General features: G+C 38.5%; 1 protein-coding gene across 6 annotated transcripts in view; it reads left to right on the forward strand.

Moving 5' to 3' along the window:
- BNC2 (basonuclin 2) overlaps positions 1-22,117 on the forward strand; it is a 431,062-nt gene that overhangs the window by 30,945 nt on the left and 378,000 nt on the right. Inside the window, exon 1 of one of the 6 annotated variants that reach the window (XM_039544172.1) lies at positions 4-118. The exons of the other annotated variants lie outside the window; for them this stretch is intronic. Coding sequence (XP_039400106.1) covers positions 116-118 — 3 coding nt within the window. The 5' untranslated portion in view covers positions 4-115. Of the gene's footprint in view, positions 1-3; positions 119-22,117 lie in introns of those variants that run through there. 6 annotated transcript variants of the gene reach the window in all.

Here is a 22,117-nt window from a genome sequence, read left to right on the forward strand (position 1 = left end):
GAGGAAAACCGAGAAGAGCAGAGAGCCCAAAGGCAGAAGGAAGGGGCTGGTGCAGGCACTGCTGCTGAGAGGAGATCAAGAGACAGGGGGTGCACTTGACAACCAGCATGCAGAGATGGTAAGAAGTTTCCAACAGCCTTTCCTTTTCATTCTAGCCTTTCCTTTTCATTTTGTTGTTAATAAATTGTGCAGTAACCAAAACAACAAACAGCTGGGGGCGGGGCGGGCGGGGGGGGGAGACATGTGCTACGTTGAAATGATGATTTAAGTTCTCCCAAACTTTCAGGCAGTTTGGGATGGGATGGCCACAGGATTTTGCTGCTACTTTCCATCCACCAAAGGTGAGGGCATAATGTTGAAAACAAAACAAAAAAAAATGGGGGGTGAGATTGAATTAGACGTACTGTGGGTGAGCTTTTTTGGAAACCACCCTCTGCTTGGAAGTGAGTACCGTTTGCACACAATGTAAAGGTAACCTTTGAAAGTGGGAGAAGAGGGGGTGGGGGGCCGAGGGGGAGAGAGAGAAACAACGCCTGAGGCAGGGAGCCAGAAGTGTAAATCCACCTTCCATCAGTAACTCTTTCTTCTCTCTTGCTTGTGCATGTGCTTGCAGTTTACACCTTTCCCATCAGCAGTTGTGCCCAGAACTTGTAGGGAACTATTGATGTGCTCACTGGAAGAGGGAAAACCGCTTTCAGAGCATGTTTGCTGGATTTCCTGTGAGCAGATGAAACGAGGCCAGTTCTTTTACACCAGGATTTTACGAAGGAGGCTTTTTGTTTTAATTAAAAACATTTACATTAAAAATAAAAACCGAGATGACTCAGGATCTCAGTTTGCTTAAGTCCTCTCTCCCTGGCTGTGATGTGAAGATAGCTTTACTGCTGCAAGGAACAAGCACCTTTTAGGAAGCAAATGTATATGAAGTCTGACAGTGATATTTCTTGGGTTAAAAGTATAGTTAGTTCAGCTAGTGAGGAGCAGGGATCAGCCCATATTGAATAAAGTGGTGTGTTGCTTGACCACTCCCATGCTTTTAGTAAGCTTCCACAGTAAATTGCTATTGTTACCCCCACTTGGGGATTGGCTGTACCGTGGAGATGGGACAGTATATATAAAAAGGGGGGTGGGAAGGAGAAGAATGAGACAGAGGGTTAATATTTTTTCCATTCTTTCCTTAATGTGGCATGTCTTGTTTCAGTGATGAGAGCCACAATTTTTGGAGTGTCAGAGATGCCACTGTTAAATGCAGGCAACACCAACAAAAAAAACAACAACCCACCGAACACCAGGGTGGGGAGGGGGAAAAAGCAGTATGTGCCCAGGACTGTGGTTACAGCAACACTGACAGAAATTAAAGTGGTTTTGAAAGCAGCATGCGATTTATGATGATTCCCATTTACCCTAGAGTCAAGCTGTTGTAAAATTGATGCACAAAAGACATGTAATAATCTAGTGTCCCTAGGATTAAAGTGGCAGTGTGTCTTTTTTGCTGCTGTTGTTCAACCAACAGTTAAAATGTGTTTTAAGTAAGCAGTCAAAGCAAAATATTACATGTTTCTCTTTTAAAGCCATGTGTCCTTCAAACATGGAAGCAAATTAAGTATTCAGAGACAGGAGTGGGCTTATTTTTCATTATAACATATTCCATTTACCATCTATCTTATTGCTCATCTCATAGTCAGGAATTACTTTTAAAATTGGGTGAGCATTTTTTGTTAGTGTAATTGAGTTCATTTCAGACAATAATATTTAATAAGCCTCATCAGCAGACGTTGCTTAAGAATACCAAGTACCTGAAAAAGTATGTGGAACTTTCCTTTCTCTTAAAAATAGCAGGAATCTTATATTTAACGGGGCATAAGTGCGGTGTGTTACACTAGTTTCATTTTAAGCTGTCCAGCATTAATGAACCTTCTAGCTGTATGTATGTTCTGCGTTAAATTCCTAAGGAGTATGAGATTTAAAAATCAGATCACTAAATATTTAGCAAGTTATTTATTTAGTAATTTCACGTGATTCAGAGGCAGGATAATATGAATGTTAACTTATTTGTTACGAGAGAAGTTAGAAACTGCTTTTAAGACCCCAAAATATGAACTGTTCTGTATGCACAATGCTTAAACATGTAATAGAAGGGTTTTGTTTTAGTATATTAATTTTTTTTTAAAAGTTGTGTTAAAATATTTTAGGTGGACAAATCTAGGAGATGTATGCGTTTGTTCATGGTTTGAGTTTTTATACTTGAAGTGTATGTGACAGATGGGGATATGTGATTACATATAACAGAGCAGTAAAGGAACAGAGAAAAGCAGAGCTGACTATTTCTGTATTAAAATGTAAGTGCTACAGTTTGACTTTTCAAGTGAGTTTTTGCGTTCAGTGCTTTACATAACATTTTGTCCTAATCTTGCTTGCTGTCAGGGATGTTTCATGGTTGTGCAATTGCTGCAGTCAAGAATGCCAATTTGCATTCCAGGAGTGTCATTTGATTACTTTTATCTGCACAGCTCCAAGACTGGCCCAGACCTCTCATTTCATCTTGCCATGTCACGAGTCAATGCCGTGTCGTCTTTTCAAAAATCTGCCTGATTTAGACAAGAAAGAAAAGTACTTTCATGTTGGAGCCGCACTCCCCTGCTAACATGTCAGCAGCAGGATGTGATTCGCTTGGGCCCAGAAGAATGGTACAGAGATGAGGGTTAGGCGGTTCAATAAGCCCATGGACAGGTAGTGTGTGACATCCCAAGAGAGCTTAAGTTAATGAAGAACAGGTCTGCTTAGTTCTCCACACTCTGACCTCGTGCTGTCCCCACAGTTTTCTCATTTGATCTTTCCCAGCAAATTGATCTTTTCTTGTATTTTCTTGCCTTCCAAGTTAGTCCTTATGGGACTGAAATTAGCAGAGCAACTTAAGTTGGATAATACAGCTGTTCAGAAAAGAAGAAATTGGACACTAGCTCAGAAGGGGGAAGGGGAAGCAAGCTATTCTTTTTGTTGTTGTTACTGAGAATTTTTTTTATTTTATTTTAAAGGACTTCAAAATAGGCAGTAGCTTGGAAGTTCTCTTCCCCCTCCCCCCCCCTTAATCTTTCTGGATGGTCTTTTGCACATTTTGTTTTTTCTAAGCGTACATATCTGAGACAAATAACGTAGCCGTATATAGTACAGGTTTGTTTTAGTATGTGTCAGTTGAACTTGTTAGAAATGATTTGCTAGTCTATAATGAGGCTTTTACAGTTACAGTGAGACATGCTAAATATCGTTTGCACATGCCAACTTCATTATTTATAGCCTGCTAAATAAGTATATTTCCATAGTATCCTATACTGAAATGCAGAAGAGATTAAACAATAAAAGCCATTACAAATGCTATGTAAATATGTAAATATTGTGGTAGGTGAAAATATATAGTTTGCAAATTAGGACCAACATTAATAGTTTTCTGGAATACAAGCTCATGGAAACAACATTGTTTTTGAATTAAGGTACACTATGTTTAAAAATTGGGCTCTAAAATAGGGGGTATAGTATTACTTTGTCTAAGTATCTGTTTTATTTTTTCACTGCATTTAATCGTTGAAAAGTAGGAGGCTATCTATTTTAATACATACATGACTAACTTGCCACATACCGTGTAAGGTTTCAGGCTAGAATTTTGTGAATCAAGTGTAAGTTGGAAGTGGTTAAAAGATTCTTTAGTTTGCTGCATAATAAGTAATATTTAACTTTCTGGGTTTCATAGCAGATGTTCTCATTTATCATCCACATCTTTGCAAGATGTAGTATTGAAAACATTACAGAATAAAAACAAAAACACTTATTTAAGGGAAATGCTGCACTCTCTCTCTCTGTATTGCTTTTTAAAATGGAAAGGAAATGGAAAGGATCATTGGTTAGTTAAACTCCTCTCTGCAGAGCTACTGGGAGCCTCTTGATTTTATTAGATATGCCTAAGGTTAAATAAAAAGGAAAAAAATACTCAGAAAAATTGAATGGCTATGAAAAGAAGTTAGTAATCATCATAGATCTAGTGTTTAGGCTTTGGGGGTGACTTTATTATGTTTTAGGTGTGATGTATGTGCATATCAATAGGAATTGCAGTTGACTCCTATAACTCTCGATAATTGGTTTTAATTTTCAGAAAATTAAATTGAAGTCCAACTAAAATGCATTTGAGATATTGAATTTATAAAATAAATATACATATTAGTATTTATTATTTATTTATTATTAATTTTAATTGAGGGGTCTTTGAAGAAGTCCCTTTCACACATTGGACAAGTTAAATTATTTTTGTTAAGGAACATCTACATAATGAAAATCTTCTTTACTTTCTGCTATACATGTTTATATGGTACAGTTTGTGTTTGACTATGACTTGACTAGTTTTAGTCACAGAAAATACAAGTCTTTTTATGTAAAGATTCCTATATAATGTAGAGGGCCCAATTAGGACAGAGGTTTCTCTTTAGAAAATGGATAGGTATGAAGGAATAAGTAACAGTTACTATTTATTTAAATAAATGGTACTTAACAATTTAATGAACTATTTGTTTGTTTTAATCTCACATTTTGTGTCTATCTCTTTCCACCTAATTTGTGACATGTTTACATTTAAAAATCCCATTGATCATAATTGCTGCATAATAGTTCTATGCTAGCTTTTATGAGCATTACTTTGAACAAACTTATTTACCATTTAAGTAAATGGTATAATCCAGTGAGATAAACTGCCAGATTTGTCTCTTTGTCTTGCACAGCACAGTGGCTCTCATTCTGTTGCTAGCTAGTAAAAGCTTTTATTTGTTGCTTATTAGAACCCTTAGTACACTCAGGAGTTCAGCTGTAATTTAATTTGGTTGTTCAAAGACGCTCTCTTGTTTTAGAATGTTTTCATAGTACAGTTTTACCACACGTTATAAATATGTATGTTATACTAGAATACACAGGCAGACAGGTTTGCAGGTAAATCAAGGCTATTTCATCTTTCACTGTTGAGTTTGTTTCTGAACTTTGCTACTAGAATAACTTAAACTAAGTAATAAACCATGAATGCAGATAACTTCACACTTGTTTTCTACTTATTACTGTAGACTGCTCTTTTTGTTTCTCTTTTTTTGCTCTTTTCAGTAATTTTCCCTAGAGTTAAAATGGTTTACATTTACTTAAACCTCTTTTGATAGAAAATAATCAAACCCAGAAGGGTTCTAAAAATAAGTAGGGGCACTGAAATAATTATGAAAAATAAAATCTATTTAAAACTGATTTATTAATCACAAGCACAAGAAATTTAAAATGCTGTAAACTATCTGCTGAAAAGTTTTGCAGTGCCCATGGTCTGATGCACCATTTGGAAGTTTAGCCATGTTTTTGCAACATACTACAATTTTTTAGGTCAACAGTTGTTCTATGCTATAAAACCACATAAAGTAGTGCCTTCAGAATTCTTTGGCTACGAGGAAAACTTGCTGATAATGTAGCAGTACAGATTATGAACTGCTACAAGCCTTTAATGATACTGAGTGTATGTGTGACACCCATCATGCTGTCAACTGAAATCATATTGAACCCATGTTGCAACTATATCATATTTGTCAAATGTGTAGTCCCTGCTTTTTAATGTTCAGTACAAAGATGTAACAACACGCACAAAACATTTTCCCCTTATTGTGACCTTACATTTGCCAAAGTGCCCCATGCTGAAATTCCTTTTCAGTGTCTTTTTTTCTTCCAAAGCCAGACATGTACCCAGACACAAAAGCCTCTGTGTATAGCAAGCTGTTTTAAATATTGTGACTCGTCGATGTGCTGTCCTTTCTCTGCTTGAGCCAAGGATCTCTGCTCAGTGTCTGTGGATTACCAAGCTCCTTCTTTATTGTACCTCTTGTCAGCTATTCCTATTCATTTAACCTTTCATTAGTGTCTGTGCAGCTTCACTGTCTGGAAAGGCAAGGAAAAACCTAAAGGCCTACTGTCACAGTTATTAGATTTCTCGGTTACATCCCAGCAACCATAAAGGAGTAAGAGTCAACACTATTGTCATGCATGCTGCTATCCTGGGGTGCAACTCTTCTATGTGTGTCAAGGACATGTGCCACATGTTGATAATGCATCCCAGGGATAAATGCACAACATGGGGGATAGACCAAGGCTGGAAGTAATGAGCTTTGTAGGAGTTATTGCAAAGACAAACAGTTTGTGCAGGAATTTTGCTTAGGAGGCCAAAGAGATGGACTTGCATTAAGTGTTGCCAAGGTTTGCCTGTGAGGTACTTGTCAATCATGTTAGTTTCATTTACAAGGAGGGAAAATTAAATGTTTCTGCAACTGGGAAATGTGTTGACTTTGTTTTAACCTGGCAACCATGGAATATATTTCTAGTAGTTCTCCAAAACATACTGTACTTCTGATCATCTTTTTTTGGCATGGATCAGAAATTGTCAACTCAGCCAATTAAAAAAATTTCAAAACTACAACTAAGGCCAGATTAACAGAAAAATACTGATATTCATAAACAAAGGAGCAAACTAGTTCCCTGGTGGTAACTCTGTTGACTTAACTGGACTTGTCCTAGGGCTGAATTAGACCAAGAATCTGATGATCACTTGAATAACTTCAACCACCACCCCTGCCCCAAAGAGCAACATCAAGGGACAGATTTTGCAGTCCGTGGGTCTGACTCTCCACTCGTGTAACTCCACTGAAGGCGAATAGAATGTGATAAAGTGGGGAGTCACCACCTTTGCACACAAGATTGTAATTTACACCATGAAAAAATAGATGGATTTATTCCTCATTTCCCTCTCCTACAGCACAGTGTAGTAATACTTTTATCACTCTTATCAAAATAGTTTAATACATGGCTCTATGGAAATGTAACTTTCCTAAGAATATAGATTTAAATTTAAGATTTAAGGTTAAAGTGAATAGAATGTTGGGAATCATTAAGAAAGGGATAGATAATAAGACAGAAAATATCACATTGCTTCTATATAAATCCATGGTACGTCCACATCTTGAATACTGCGTGCAGATCTGGTCGCCCCATCGCAACAAAAATCTATTGGAATTGGAAAAGGTTCAGAAACGGGCAACAAAAATGATTAGGGGTATGGAACGGTTTCAGTACGAGGCTAGTTTAATAAAACTGGGACTTTTCAGCTTGGAAAAGAGATGACTAAGGGGGGATATGATAGAGGTCTATAAAATCATGACTGGTATGGAAAAAGTAAATAAGTGTTATTTACTCCATCTCATAACACAAGAACTAAGGGTCACCAAATGTAATTAATAGGCAGCAGATTTAAAACAAGCAAAAGGAAGTATTTCTTCACACAACACACTCCTTGTGAGAGGAATAGCAAAGTAATAGCAATTTTTCTTTTAAGTACATCAGAAGCAGGAAGCCTGCTAAACAACCAGTGGGGCCACTGGATGATGGAGATGCTAAAGTAGCACTCAAGGACAATAAGGCCATTATGGAGAAACTAAATTCTTTGCATCGCTCTTCACAGCTGAGGATAGGAGGGAGATTCCCAAACCTGAGCCGTTCTTTTTAGGCGACAGATCTGAGGAACTGTCCCAGATTGAGGTATCATTAGAGGAGGTTGTGACGGGTTGGATCACAGAAACCCCCCCTTGGGAACTGCCAACTGATGTGCCAATACTACTTCTGCCCCTGCTTTCTCTGCCAGCCTGGGACTCCAGTACCCAGTCTTGCTGAGCCAGACATGCCAGTCTGCTCCAACACAGACCCAGGGTCTGAACCACGTGCCCCAAAGCTGCAGCCTTAACCTGAAAGCAGCTTACAGAAGTCTTCCTATCTTTAACACTCAGATGCCCAACTCCCAGTGGGGTCCAAACCCCAAATAAATCTGTATAAAGCTTATAGAGGGTAAACTCATAAATTGTTCGCCCTCTATAACACTGATAGAGAAAGAGATGCACAGCTGTTTGCCCCCCTCCCCCCCAGGTATTAATGCATACTCTAGGTTAATTAATAAATAAAAAGTGATTTTATTAAATACAGAAAGTAGGATTTAAGTGGTTCCAAGTAGTAACAGACAGAACAAAGTGAATTACCAAGTAAAATAAAATAAAACATACACATATAAGCCTAATACAGTAATAAAACTGAATACAGATAAAATCTCACCTTCAGAGATGTTTCAATAAGTTTCTTTCACAGGCTAGATGCCTTCCTAGTCTGGGCACAATCCTTTCCCCTGGTACAGCCCTTGTTCCAGCTCAGGTGGTAGCTAAGGGATTTCTCATGATGGCTGCCTCTTTTGTTCTGTTCCACCCACTTATATATCTTTTGCATAAGGCGGGACTCCTTTGTCCCTCTGGGTTTCCACCCCTTCTTCTTCATGGAAAAGCACCAGGTTAAAGATGGATTCCAGTTCAGGTGACCTGATCACACGTCACTGTAAGACTTCATTACTCACTTGCCAGCACACAGGTATACAGGAAGACTTATAAGAAAACAGAGCCATATACAGACAGTTGTCCTGGTTAATGGGAGTCATCAAGATTCCAAGCCACCATTAATGACCCACACTTTGCATAATTACAATAGGCCCTTAGTTATATTTTATATTTCTAGTTTCAGATACAAGAGTGGTACATCTATACAAATAGGATGATCACACTCAGTAGATTATAGATTAGCTTTGTAATGATACCTTACAAGAGACCTTTTGCATGAAGCATATTCTAGTTACATTATATTCATACTCATCAGCATACTTTCATAAAATCATATAGAGTGCAACGTCACAGAGGTTTTGGAACAAATTGATAAATTAAACAGCAATAAGTCACCAGGACCAGATGATATTCACCCAGGAGTTCTGAAGGAACTCAAATGTGAAATTGCAGAACTACTAACCGTAGTCTGTAACCTCCTATTTAAATCAGCTTTTGACTGTACCAGATGACTGGAGGATAGCTAATGTGATGCCAATTTTTAAAAAGGGCTCCAGAGGTGATCCTGGAACTTACAGGCTTGTAATCCTGACTTCAGTACTGGGCAAACTGGTTGAAACGTTAATAAAGAACAATATTGTCAGACATATAGATGAACATAATTTGTTGAGGAAGAGTCAACGTGGTTTTAGTAAAGGGAATATTTTAGGGGTTCAACAAGCATGTGGACCAAGGGGATCCAGTGGATATAGTGTACTTAGATTTTCAGAAAGCCTTTTACAAGGTCCGTCACCAAAGGCTCTTACAAAAAGTAAGCTGTCACGGGATGAGATGGTAGGTGCTCTCATGGGTTGGTAACTGGTTAAAAGAGAGAAAACAAAGGGTAGGTATAAATGGTCAGTTTTCAGAGTGGAGAGAAGTAAATTGTGGTGTTCCCCAGGGGTCTGTTCCGGGACCAGTCCTATTCAGCATATTCATAAGTGATCTGGAAAAAGGGATAAATGGAGATGGCAAAATTTGCAGTTGATACAAAATTATTAAAGATAGTTAAGACCCAGGCAGACTGTGAAGAGCTAGAAAATGATCTCTCAAAACTGGGTGACTGGGCAACAAAATGGCAGATGAAATTTAATGCTGATAAATGCAAAGTAATGCATATTGGAAAGTATAATCCCAACTACACATATAAAATGATGGAGTCTAAATTAGCTGTTACCACTCAAGAAACAGATCTTGGAGTCTTTGTGGGTAGTTCTCTGAAAACATCCACTCAATGTGCAGCGGCAGTCAAAAAAGCAAACAATGCTGGGAATAATTAAGAAAGGGATAGATAATAGGACAGAAAATATCCTGTTGTCGCTATATAAATCCATGGTACACCCACATCTTGAATACTGTATGCAGATGTGCTGGTCCCATCTCAAAAAAATATATATTGGAATTGGAAAAGGTTCAGAAAAGGGTAACAAAAATGAGTAGGGGTATGGAATGGCTTCTGTATGAGGAGAGATTAATAAGACTGGGACTTTTCTGCTTGGAAAAGAGATGGCTTAGGGGAGATATGATTGAGGTCTATAAAACCATGACCGGTGTAGAGAAAGTAGATAAGGAAGTGTTTACTACTTCTCATAACACAAGAACTAGGGTCACCAAATGAAATTAATAGGCAGCAGGCTTAAAACAAATGAAAGGAATTTTTTTTGACACAATGCACAGTCAACCTGTGGAACTCCTTGCCAGAGGGTGTTGTGAAAGCCAAGACCATAACAGGGTTTAAAAAGAGAACTAGATAAATTCATGGAGGATAGGTCCATCAATGGCTATTAGCCAGGATGGGCAGGGATGATGTCCCTAGCCTCTGTTTGCCAGAAGCTGGGAATGGGGGAGGGGATGGATCACTTGATGATTACCTGTTCTGTTCATTCCCTCTGGGGCACCTGGCATTGGCCACTGTTGGAAGACAGGATACCAGACTAGATGGGCCTTTGGTCTGATCCAGTATGGCCGTTCTTATGTTCTTAATTATATTTGAATAGAAACCATTAGTTTTGTATATATTGTAAGGGGCCTACTCCAGATCACTTCTACACCAGGGTAAATAAGTACTAACTCTAGTGAAATCAATATAACTGCATCTCTGTGAAACTGCAGGAGAAAAGCTCTAGTCAGGCCACTGCTGTTTTAAAGATGGCACACTATGAAGATTTGTAAGATAACAAATATGAATTGGAAGCAAAAGTTTGCACAAGTTTCATCTTTTCTGAAGTTGTTTCTATGGAGTTCAAGTAATGTAAATAGCAAATACAAGTGCAAGTGGCCATCATTTTATTAACAGCAGTAGCAGTTGCTTCCCCCCGTCCACCCTAGTTCTCATGTAGAAGAAATGAAGCCTAGCTATACCATTTAGTTACAGTTCAGAATGTGGAAGGGAAAGGGACAGGCAACAGAGAATCTAATAGTAAGTTGTAACAATAATTGCCTCAGAAGGAGACCATACGTTAGATGAAATTCAGTAGGCAGTACAGAAATCTTTTTATTGTTGCACGAAAGTGGATGGCAGTTCTGCCACTGATGTTAAATACCAAGCTCCCTTAAATTCTATTAGGCAGTTATATTTTTGTGAGCAGGAATGGACAAACATTTATATGGAATTTAAAACTACAGACGTGAACTAGAACAATTGTAGCATTGCCGACTTAGTTTTACGCATTCTATCATTATGAGACTGATATTTGTTTGTTTGAATCTAAAAGTTACTACATGGTTTCCAAATCAAAGATGAAAGGGCCAGTTAAGTATCTAATACATTTTCATGTTGAAATATAACATTTGACATTGAGCTTACCGTGATGAACCCCTTTTTCTGTACTCTAACTTATCTTGGTAATGTTTGTAATAAGAGTATCTTGAAATTGAGTGATAAGAATTGAGGAGCAAATGAAAGGTAAACTAATTTGGAGGTCCCTATTAGTGTCATTGGTGAACTAAAGGAAATATTTGTTTCCCTGGAAGCTCTCATTTTCTCTGTATTCATGTTAATACATGTCTATATTTATTGCTTTCTAAATAATGACTTTTGTAGTTCTTTTGATAGACTGTTATTGCCTTAAGTACATTGACTTTGTGTGGCATTTTGCCAGTTTTGCTAGACAAAAGTTTCATTATTCATCTTGGTAGGAAAGCAACCATGAGGTTGCTAATACTTATCAAAAGGATTATGTTATATGCATATGTTTTTTAAAAATGTCATTTTCCCAAATATTTATATACGGATGATTTACAAACACTAATACAATTGTGTAGTGCTTTTACATTGGCTGGTGTCACTTATGTTTCTGGATGTCCATTGAAAGAAAACTCTGAAAGAATGTTAAATTTTTCACTAAGAACTTGTCACTCCTTTGCTGAAAATAATAATGATATTAGCGATAATTGCATATTTTCATTGATTATGCTTAGCTGTCACAACAGGGCATGACCACTGTTTTCCAGATGTTTTGTTTCTACAGGACACCAGTGGGCTTGATCGGTGAGAGCAGAAGGAAGCTTAATGTGTGATCATACAACAATTTAAATATGCTGCAATGTGTTTGCTTTTCAGTAAATCCCATGTATTCTAACATGCGCACTACATTTGAGCCAAATTTAGAGGTACTATGTAGGGCAGCATAAGTTGGCATATTAAGTATGTTTAAGAGAATCTGAATCTAAGATGATATGATTTATTTGCTGAGGTTTTGATGAGAAGGTTGCAGCAGGAAAAGCAATTTAAGAGGAGTGTGGAAGGGGTATGAGTTAAAGTAACTCAGCCCTTATTTTAAGTTCCTTTCTTGTTTTCTGCTTTCATTGTATAAGTCACACAAACTTAAACTCAGTCACTTTCCTTTACAGCCACTTACCAAGTTATAACTTGTACCACCTTGCATATTACTTCTGAATTTAGCCCTGTGCGTTGAAATAAGTTTTCATAGGCTGTTTCATTTGTATTTGTGCTGTAGGAAACAAGTTTCTCAAATGCTGACTGCAGTGGAAAAGACAGATTATTGTGGCTTTTACCAGTGTTGCTAGGGGAAGTGTGACAGGAGGGAGAAAGAAGTGAGGAGAGGACTTCTTAATTCACCATAGCCCAGTGGATTGTGGGTACGGGTGAGAGCAACATCAGTGTAATCACCTCCTAATTAGTCACTGCTGTGAAGACCTAAATGCTAACATTTGCATTGGCAAAAATATCTCCAGGGAAGCAGGGGGAGCTAGGAAGAAGAAGGTATGTTTCAATGCCAGTATTGGCCATGCCATCTCCTGAGAGATGGTCACCACAGAGAACTGGGTGTGGTGGTCTTCCCAGTGGTTACCATTGGAGCAGGGCATGAGTTTGGTATCTTTGTAAATAGAAAATATAGACTACAGGAGAGTGGCAATCCCAGACTCCCAACTGTCATACACTTGAGAGGGAGAGGTTGCGTCTCTCGTAGAACTGTCTAATAGAATCTGATGGAGGTCTGGACCCAGGGAAATTCCAGGCTCTCAGTGCAAGAATTGGGTTGAACTGACAGTAATAAGTGGTTGAGCCAAGAGGCTGTTAAGCTACTTCAGTCTTCACACCGTACAAGATGGGCTATAGGGTCCCTCATATGGTTAGCGGATGAGATGTTAGGACATGTGTCCATGCCCAAGATTTAGCTTTCAACTAATCCTTAAAGACAGATTAGTTGTTATTGTTTCTCTGAAGATGATGACAAAGTTGCTGCAACATAAGGCAAACTTGATGATGTCATCAACTGGGTATGTATGTCTTCCTTCTGCTTTGTCCTCTACAAAAGAGCTATTGTAATTTTAAATGTTTATATAGATAGATAGATGGTGTATATGCCACAAAGAACCATTAGTTTCTCTCTGGCAAGATGTAACCACAAAGATATCAGAAGAAGAGAGAGCCTCTTCAAAACTTTCCCACCAATTCTGCTGTGACATAGTTACAGCGCACAGGGTAGGAGGGTGGATGTATTTATATGAACATTGTGTTGGTCAGGTTCTGGTACTTAACTAAATACAAGGAAGAAATCTGTCCTGAAATATGTGTGAAAATAAGTGCATGACCAGTCAGGAGTTTAAACCCTAGGGTAGCAAGTGAGCTGGGGCAAGAGTTGGCCTTTTGGTTTGATTATGATGGTACTTCTACTTTCATATATGCCTACACTTAACCACATTGTAAAGCCCATTTCTCAGCATTCTTACATTGTACGCTGTGTTTTGGCATTGATTAATATTTAACATACCGCCTTGTCTTGTGATATGATGAGTAAACCTCTGTTGACATATTTGAACTCAAGACTATTATTGTGAACCTGTAGTATTATAAAATATCAGAATTGTGGCAAGGAGAGCTGCGAACAGGTCATCCTTGTAGCTCTGGCAGCTGAAGCTGACTATTGGCTGCCCCTGTTTTTGACACATTGGTTCCAATCTCGTGGTCCTCGCTTGGGCAAAATACTGACTTCTGTACGTGTTCTGCCTCCTTGCAAAGGGCTGCAGGGCTGTGCTTCAAGAAAAAATAACAGTACTTAGCTCTTGTATAGCAATTCATTAGATCTCAGGCTCTTCGTGACTTACACTGTATTTTGCTGATGATTTAAGGGTCAAGTCTCCTTCTAAAAGTAAATATATAACTTCTGTTAATGGAAGTTACTTTGTATGAAATAAGGAGATAGCAGACACGAAAACCTTCTGTCATGTTTGCATCCTAAGAGCAGAATGAGTTGACCTTTATTTTTGGCCTGTATAAAGGATCCCTTTATCTATCTTTCTGAAAGTCTTGAGTTCTGCTGCAGTTATAATGCAAATTGAGTTACGGTGAGATTATCTTGTCATTGCAACATTGTGCAATGTATAGATTTCAATAATTCGTAGGATAGTGAAGGATGGGTAAATATTTCTGCACTTGCAGTTTAAAAAAAAAAGGCCACAGAACTGTGTGGATTTAAGGTAATTTGTGTTCCTACTAAGCTGCCTGCCTTGTGGAAAAATTAGTATTTATAAGAGACTGCACGTAAAATAACAAGAAATATTAAGTGTTGAGCAGAATGCAGTATCAGGATGAGAAAAGTGCATGAATGTAATGAGAGATGACTGAAACTCAGAGGTGAAATAAAGTTATTAGAGGGAAATAACTTCTTCCAGAAATATTAATCTCATAAATCCACACATGTACATTTTAATGGTTTATCTACATAATGTATTGTATATTTCTTCTACTCTGTTTCTAAAGTTAAATGTAATAATTCAATGGAATAGCCACTCCCCTATAACTTTTTTGAGGGGTGGGGGCAGGGTTGTGTTATATTTATATTTGTCTTACCATAGGCCTAGATTGGGTGCTGCTTCACTCAATATTGCAAAACCTAACAGATTTAGGAGCCTAAATATCATTTTGAAAATGGATTTAGGCGTGGAGGAGCCTAAATCCATCAACTGTCAATGGATTTTGGCTCCTAAATACTTGACTCCCTTTTGAAAATGAATGAGATTTATGCTCCTAAATCAGTGCAGTGCAGCAGCACCTTAAATACCTTTTAAAAATTCTTGGCTGTAGCATCTTGGAGACCTTGTCCTGCTAAAGGCCCTCAATGTGCTGGTCACAGAACAAAAAAGCAGTCCCTGTCCCAGGGAACTTGCAATGTAAGTATAAGACTAAGAGTTCAGGGGAGAGGTAGAGCCACATTTTAAAAAATCTGTATTACAGCTATGTGAGCTGTACATTTAAGGTATTGTAAAGGGTGATATTGTCATGATGTTTTTGCATTCAGGTCTTGACTACACGGGGGATTTGCTCCATTTACAGCCAGGGGTATTGGTGCATCGGTGTCAGCAACTCTGTCTGCCTCAAATAGGGGCTATATATCATGATTTGCACTAGTGTAGCTTACTTCAGTTTCAAGCTAGGATACATGGTACAAGGTAAATCTTGGTTATAGCAGCTTTGCCTGCCTACACTAGGATTTTGCACTGGTACAGATATACCTATGGCTGGCCACCAATGGCTGAAATCTCCAGAGTAGTCAAGGCCGTGCGCAGAGCCTTTCATTCTAGTGGATCCCAAAAGTGCATACAAATTTGACTAACAGTGCAAATTATGGGTCACATTCTGGCTACCCTCAATATCTATGCGCAAGCCTCAAAATCCCAGGCAACAGTTTTAGGACAGTATCAGAGGGGTAGCTGTGTTAGTCTGGATCTGTAAAAGCAGCAAAGAGGCCTATGGCACCTTATAGACTAACAGACTAGTCTATAAGGTGCCATAGGACTCTTTGCTAGTTTTAGGACAGGAAGTGATGACTATCCGATTCATTGGTAGTTTATTTGAAGTAAATTAGCAGAATGAACTTGCTCCTGCTCCCAACAATGCGATTAAGGGCAAAACTCACACTGACTTCACAGGGAGTAGAATCGGGCCCTATATAAGGCCTTGATCTTGCATCAGAAAAGTCAGTGGGAGTTTTCTCAGATCAAGCCCTAACTGCCCAAGTTGGAAAAAGCCTGTGTCCTGGCCAAACATCTTACTCTTGAGGAAAAGCATCAAAGAATCATGACTGACTGCAAATATTGAAATGTAAAACCAAAGTCTTCATGCAAAAGACAACACCTCCGCGGCCAATACAAAGATTTTATTAGTTACCCAAGACACAGTAGAGCAGAGAATAAGACCTGCAGCAAAAGATCTGGAAGGAACATCTAATAGTGCACCCAAGGCCGTGAATTGTGGGGACCTCCATGAGGGGACAGTTTCATTCATGAGTGATAGGATCTAGAGTTAAAAATGAGCATGTTTGTCTGTAAAAGTACGATCTATTAATATATGTTCTATCTTCATCTGTAGAGTGTTCACATATGTGCACTGTGAAAAAAACTAGTGAGACTGTAAAGTTTAATTTTATCAAGAATAAACCATGAGAATGTCAGTAATGACATAATGTCACAGTGTGTCATACTCTATTTAAAAGGTTATAATTAAAGCTTTCTGAGATATAACAATCCACTATGAAACAAAGTAATAGGGTAATATACTGTCCTGGATTCACATGCTCATCTTTCATGCTACTATATGGCCCTGTATGTTCTTTCTTGTTCCATGGTAGATTATTACCTTGAATGCTTTTAATTACACGTTTTCTGTCATTTATCCCATTATTTTTACCCTTGTGTCACACTACTATTTATTTAGAACATTTGAAATACATCAGTGCAAGTTGCATATATGATCAAGGGCAGCATGCCTATGGTGAATGGTATTGGAAGATAATGCACTCCCTTTTTTTTAAATTTAAAAGCTCTGGATTCATTTTTCTAGTGGTCGTATCCATGTATCTCTGTGAGAGTGTGATCTAGATAGGGGCTAGCTGATGGAGGCACAAACTGGACAAGACCAAGACAAGTTGGTATTTCTGCAGGGATAACTAGAAAAGTTGGCAGAAGTTCACTTGTCATCCCCTACTTGCAGGAGTTTGTGCCCCATTTGCAGCACAAGTTTGTGGTTGAGAACCTTCTCTTCACTCGCCCCCCTGGCCCTCCATGTGTATTTTGCTAGGAAGTTAGAATCTTTTCTTTTTGGATGTGGACCCAGCTACTGTTACCCATGTCTGTCAGCCTAAGATTAAATTACTGTAACTTCTCCTGCGTGGAGCTACAAGTTGAAACCATTGATAAACTGTAGAGCCCATTCATAAACTGTAACTAGCACGGAATGTGGTCAACCCACTCACTAAATGGAGTCATGCAGAATATGTTGCTCTATAATTTGCACTGCCTGCCAATGAGCTTCCGGGGGAGTTTAAAAATACTAGTTTTAAAATATAAAGTCCTAAATTGATTGGCTCTTGGCTACCCCAAAATCATCTCTTCTCTCTGATATATTTCTATGCTTATGATAAGTGGAGGTGCTCAAACTCCCTTTGCTTAAAAAGGGAGGATTGTGAGTCTATGGGGCAGCTGGCATATGCTGTTCATGAGAGGCCTTAACTTTGGCAATTGGATCCCTCCTCCCTCTCCTCACACATAGTTGGTGAAATCTGAGGGTTTACTAACCTTTGAGGTATGTTGCAAAGCCCACATTTTTTCCTAGGTGTCTGGTGGAGTGAGAAGTGGCTTGCTGCCATCTTACTTGGTGAGTATGTACCATCCCCATTCCCCAAGAGATCTTCATGGAACACTGGAAAAGCCCATTGGTTACTATTTCCTGTTTGACTTGTGGGTGGCTTTTTTAGGTGGCTATCCTTACAAATCTGCATGCAGTCAGAAAGTTTCTTTCATAAAGGCAGGTCAACCTTCTATACTATTGTACTGATTTGAGGCCTTGAGAGAAACAATTGTAAATAATGGTAATAAAGTACTTTTGTATTGGAAAGATTGCAGGTGAAGGAGACTCTCTCAGATGCTTGAATGAGCTCAAGCTAGTTGGATGAGTTGAAATCTACTCCTTTTTCTGTAGAATGAACAGAACATGTCTAGTCCTTATGTATGTTTCCATTTTGGCTCATTTGCTGTCAGGTTGTTTTTTCTTTTAAACGAAAACATTTAGAAATTAGATCCCTCATCTAACTGCAAAGAATTCAATGGTGGTAAATTTAGTCTTAAAGGCCCTTTTAGGGTATGGGTTTGGTGTATGTTGATGATATGCCTTTGATACTAAGTTCTTTTTTTTCCCATGCCAAGATAAGTAGTACTTGTATAATCCTTGAAACACCAAATTCCACCAATTTTAAAAATAAATTATTCATCACAGATTTTAAGATCTTATGCCCAGAATCATAAAACAGAAAATCTCCTTTGCTTCATTAAAGTGTTGTGTCATAATGTATTCTTTAGTGGAGAATGACAGCCTTTCACTTAAAAAAGAAGACATTCATTTCCCCCCCCCCCCCCTTGTAATATAGGCTGTTCTAATGCTGCAAGGCAATATTTGCTTTTTCCAATCTTTAAAAGGTTGTTTAAACAAAATATGCTCATATCTTTTAGAAAACCATTTGGTGTGATAACTTCAAGTTAGTATTTTTTATAACACCATATACCCTGTCTTTGAGCCTTCAATTTAGATCTCTGTCATATACTGCCAAAAACTTTAAGAGCTTTGTGTGTGTTGAAACATGTATGCCTGTCCCAGTGTCATAACTAATTATATATCTCTTGTATGCTTACTTCTAGTAATTGGAAAGTAGACCTACCGCAGGATACGTTTTAGCATTAGATTGTATCTTGGGGACATGTTACAGAAATCTAGCTTCCCACCATGCAGCAACTTGAAATGGTAAACAGATATTAGTGTTTGAAGTACATCATTCTCTGTGTGTTTCTCAACAACTCTGTGTGTGTGTGTTTGTATTAAACTCAGGGGGACTTTTAAAAGTGTGCCTCTGCACTTACTAGTAATTACAAACTTAACCCACTTCTCTTCAACTGGAATCTTCTCTGGAGTTTGGTGTGTCCATTTTTAAACGGATCCTGTTTTTGCTGTATCATCTTTTTCCAAGTATTGTTCTGCCATGCAAAAGTTGCCAAGTAATAAACGTGGCTTACACCAGTGGTTCTCAACCAGGGGTACGTAGAGGTCTTCCAGGGGTATGTCAACTCATCCAGATCAGTTGTTTCTCAACCTCAGGGTCGCAGGATGTGTTTAGGGGGGGTTGCAAGTGCAGGACCTGTGTTAGGGGGTGGTAAGAAGGGCAATTGCCTGGGGCCTCACAAGGGGTTCAGCAAAGCTCAGTTACATGCTTCAGCCCCAGGTAGCAGGGCTCAGGCTTCAGACTCCTAAAAGGGGCACAGTAGTCTGGAAAGTCTGAGAACCATTGGCTTACATAGTCCCTGGCTCAGCTCAGCTCTAACTGGTGCTATTAGTTCTTTACTTTCAGGGATAGAAAACCACTTAAAGAAGAAAAGGTGACTGGGGTACTGGGTGGGGGGGGGGGGGAAAGGAAAAGAAGGAAACTGAAATTCATGTTTTTAAAAAGATAAGTTCTTTCTGTCTGCTTGCTGAAGTTCTTTGTGGGACTTGTAGTTTTTGTCTGTTCGTTTTTCTTTCTCCATTTTTGCTAGCAAAATGCAGAAAGAGAGAAGGAGCCTAATATGGTTGTGTGTAAAGCTCTGCTTGGTGTGCTCATGGCTGGGCTAGCAAACAATGACTTATACGCACCAGCATGTATGAAAATATTTGAACCTTGTTCATGCCTGCTGAAAGAAGACTTTGCCAGTCTTTAGTCTCAGATCTCCAAGTCTTGTCGCAATTAAAGTCTTATGACTGAGCATTTAATGCTAGTGATAGATTACAGTATTGTCAGACTGTGTTCTGATTTTGGTCTTTGTAGAAGTACAAATACCATGTTTTTACTGGAGTCTCATAAATGAGCTCCAGTTGTATGCTAAGAACTCTTGCTTGCATAGAATTTATGGCACTTGCAGTTCTACTAAAACTGAAGCATTAGTCAATGGCCTGTTTAAGGACAAGTTTGACTTTGCTTGATGAAATGGTAAACGAATGAGTTCCCTGCATATCTGTGATATTGACAATAGCTTTAAAGTGAAACATTATGAAAATACTCAGTTATTATTTTAGTTTGATAAGGAAATAAAAGTCTGCCTCATGTTTTTGTAAATTACTTTCCAGTCTCCCTTTTTTTTTTTTTTTTTGTTTCCAAAGTAATCTGGTTTCTTACATAACTTATTTGTACTGTGTTCGGAGCACAGCATGGTTTTGTCAAGCTAGTGCTTTACTACATATGGCATCTTCAAAATTAATGTGGCCTAAATCATTTACTTTGAAGCTTTTCACAATACAATGCATTTCTAAGTAGTTCCAGTATCTTGTCAGGCTATTTTTTTATCTTCCACTTTCTTCTCCACAATAGGTATTTTTTTTAGAAGGTTCAGTGGAGGGGAAGACTGGGTCAGTTTGACCAGGCAAAGCATAGTCCTCTCCCACATTCCAATTTTTACACAATTTCAGATCATAGCTAAAATCCACTTGCATATGGGTGCATTGAATGCTAGGTGCTTATGTAATTTGTAAATTTCTGCATTGCTTTTTACAAAGAGTTTTTTTTTTTAAATACACTTCTACCCTGATATAACATGGTCGTGGGGAGCCAAAAATCCCTACTGCGTTATAGGTGAAATGCCATTATATCGGGATAGCGGTGGCAGGACCGCTGTGGTGATTTAAAGGGTCCGGAGCTCTCCGCAGCAGCCGGAGCCCCGGATCCTTTAAAGTGCCACCGGAGCCCCGCTGCTATTGTGCTATATGCGAAGCTGTGTTATATCGGGTCGTGTTATAGTGGGGTAGAGGTGTAGTACCTAATTGCTTGGAGAGCATCAAATTTACTACTTAATTTTTCTTAAGGAACAGCTCTTTAAATCTAGACAGTTTTACCAGTGTTGTATTTTATCTTGTAATAAAAAATGATATGGTGGTCTGCAAAATAAGAGGAGCTACACTAGAGCTTTCTGTCTTAGGCCTCTTGAAACTGTAAGTGGAAGAAAGAAGAACCAATGAGATAGTAAGAAAAGCCATACATTGGTGACACTTTATTATTATTTTTTACTGGCAAATTAATGAAAATCTTTAAAATCCTTGTCTGTGCTTGTATAAATTTTAATTGCAAAAATGTTTTGGTGAATGTAGGTTTTATTTTCTATTATAAATATTTGTGTATAACTTTTTATTGGGTTTAATAAAAGATTTGAGTAGCATTTTAATATCTTCCCTATTAATCTTACCAAATAACACACCATAACCAAGCCGCTAATCTTTACTCAGTGCATAGTCCTTACTCAAGTCATTGAAGCCAATTCATGTGACATAAAGGGCTTTAGGACACTAAGGATCCATTTTATCATTTATTGAAAAGGACATTTCACATGTATGCCATAGATCCAGATTCTTCCCTTAGATAGAGTAAGCAGCTTATTGACGCTCAAGATTCTCATACCTGAAGCTATGAGCCACATGTTGCTCTTTTCTGGTCGTGTATCACTATATAATATCTTCCCCACCCCACCCATGTTTACCTTCCCTAACTTAGCCCAGTTAGCGCTCCATTTTGTTTTTTCTCCTGTCTACTACCATAACTGTCCCTCCACCCATTCATAGGGCTTGAACGTTGAACTAGATATACGATAGCCAAAGGGCTAAACGTTGTATCAAAGACTGATGTGGAAGATGGAGATGGCACCCCAGTGAAAAGTAAATACCCCAACCTCAGCTACTGGGACAGGGGAAGGTGGCTGAGAGTTGGTTTGGAGTGTTCATCTTCTAGATCTGCCCTCAGCTAGTAGATTTCTGATTAAGTTTGATGGCTGCCTTCTCTCAAAGTGCCTGCTAGAACGAGGAGGAGAATTTTGCCCCTTAGGGCAGCCAGAAGGACTGAGAGGAAGTGTGGGTCCTGGTGGGTCTCTGGTACCCTCCCTTAGTTTTCTGGTTGCTGAAATGTGTAGTTGGGGTATCTGCTACTCTATCCCTCTTTCAAACCAGTGAGTCGACACATCTGTTACTCTTTCTCTCCCTCAGCATCTAGTTTTTTAGGTCTTCCTCTCTAGTGTCTGCCAACTAATTTGCTCATAGGTTTCCCCAAGTAGCAGCAGAGGGAAACTGACCTGATTGTTCTTGTTTTACACTGCTACCCACAGGTATCTGAATTGTCAGTGAA

The sequence above is a fragment of the Mauremys reevesii genome, linkage group 6 (assembly GCF_016161935.1).
Source record: "Mauremys reevesii isolate NIE-2019 linkage group 6, ASM1616193v1, whole genome shotgun sequence".
Classification (NCBI taxonomy): domain Eukaryota; kingdom Metazoa; phylum Chordata; order Testudines; family Geoemydidae; genus Mauremys; species Mauremys reevesii.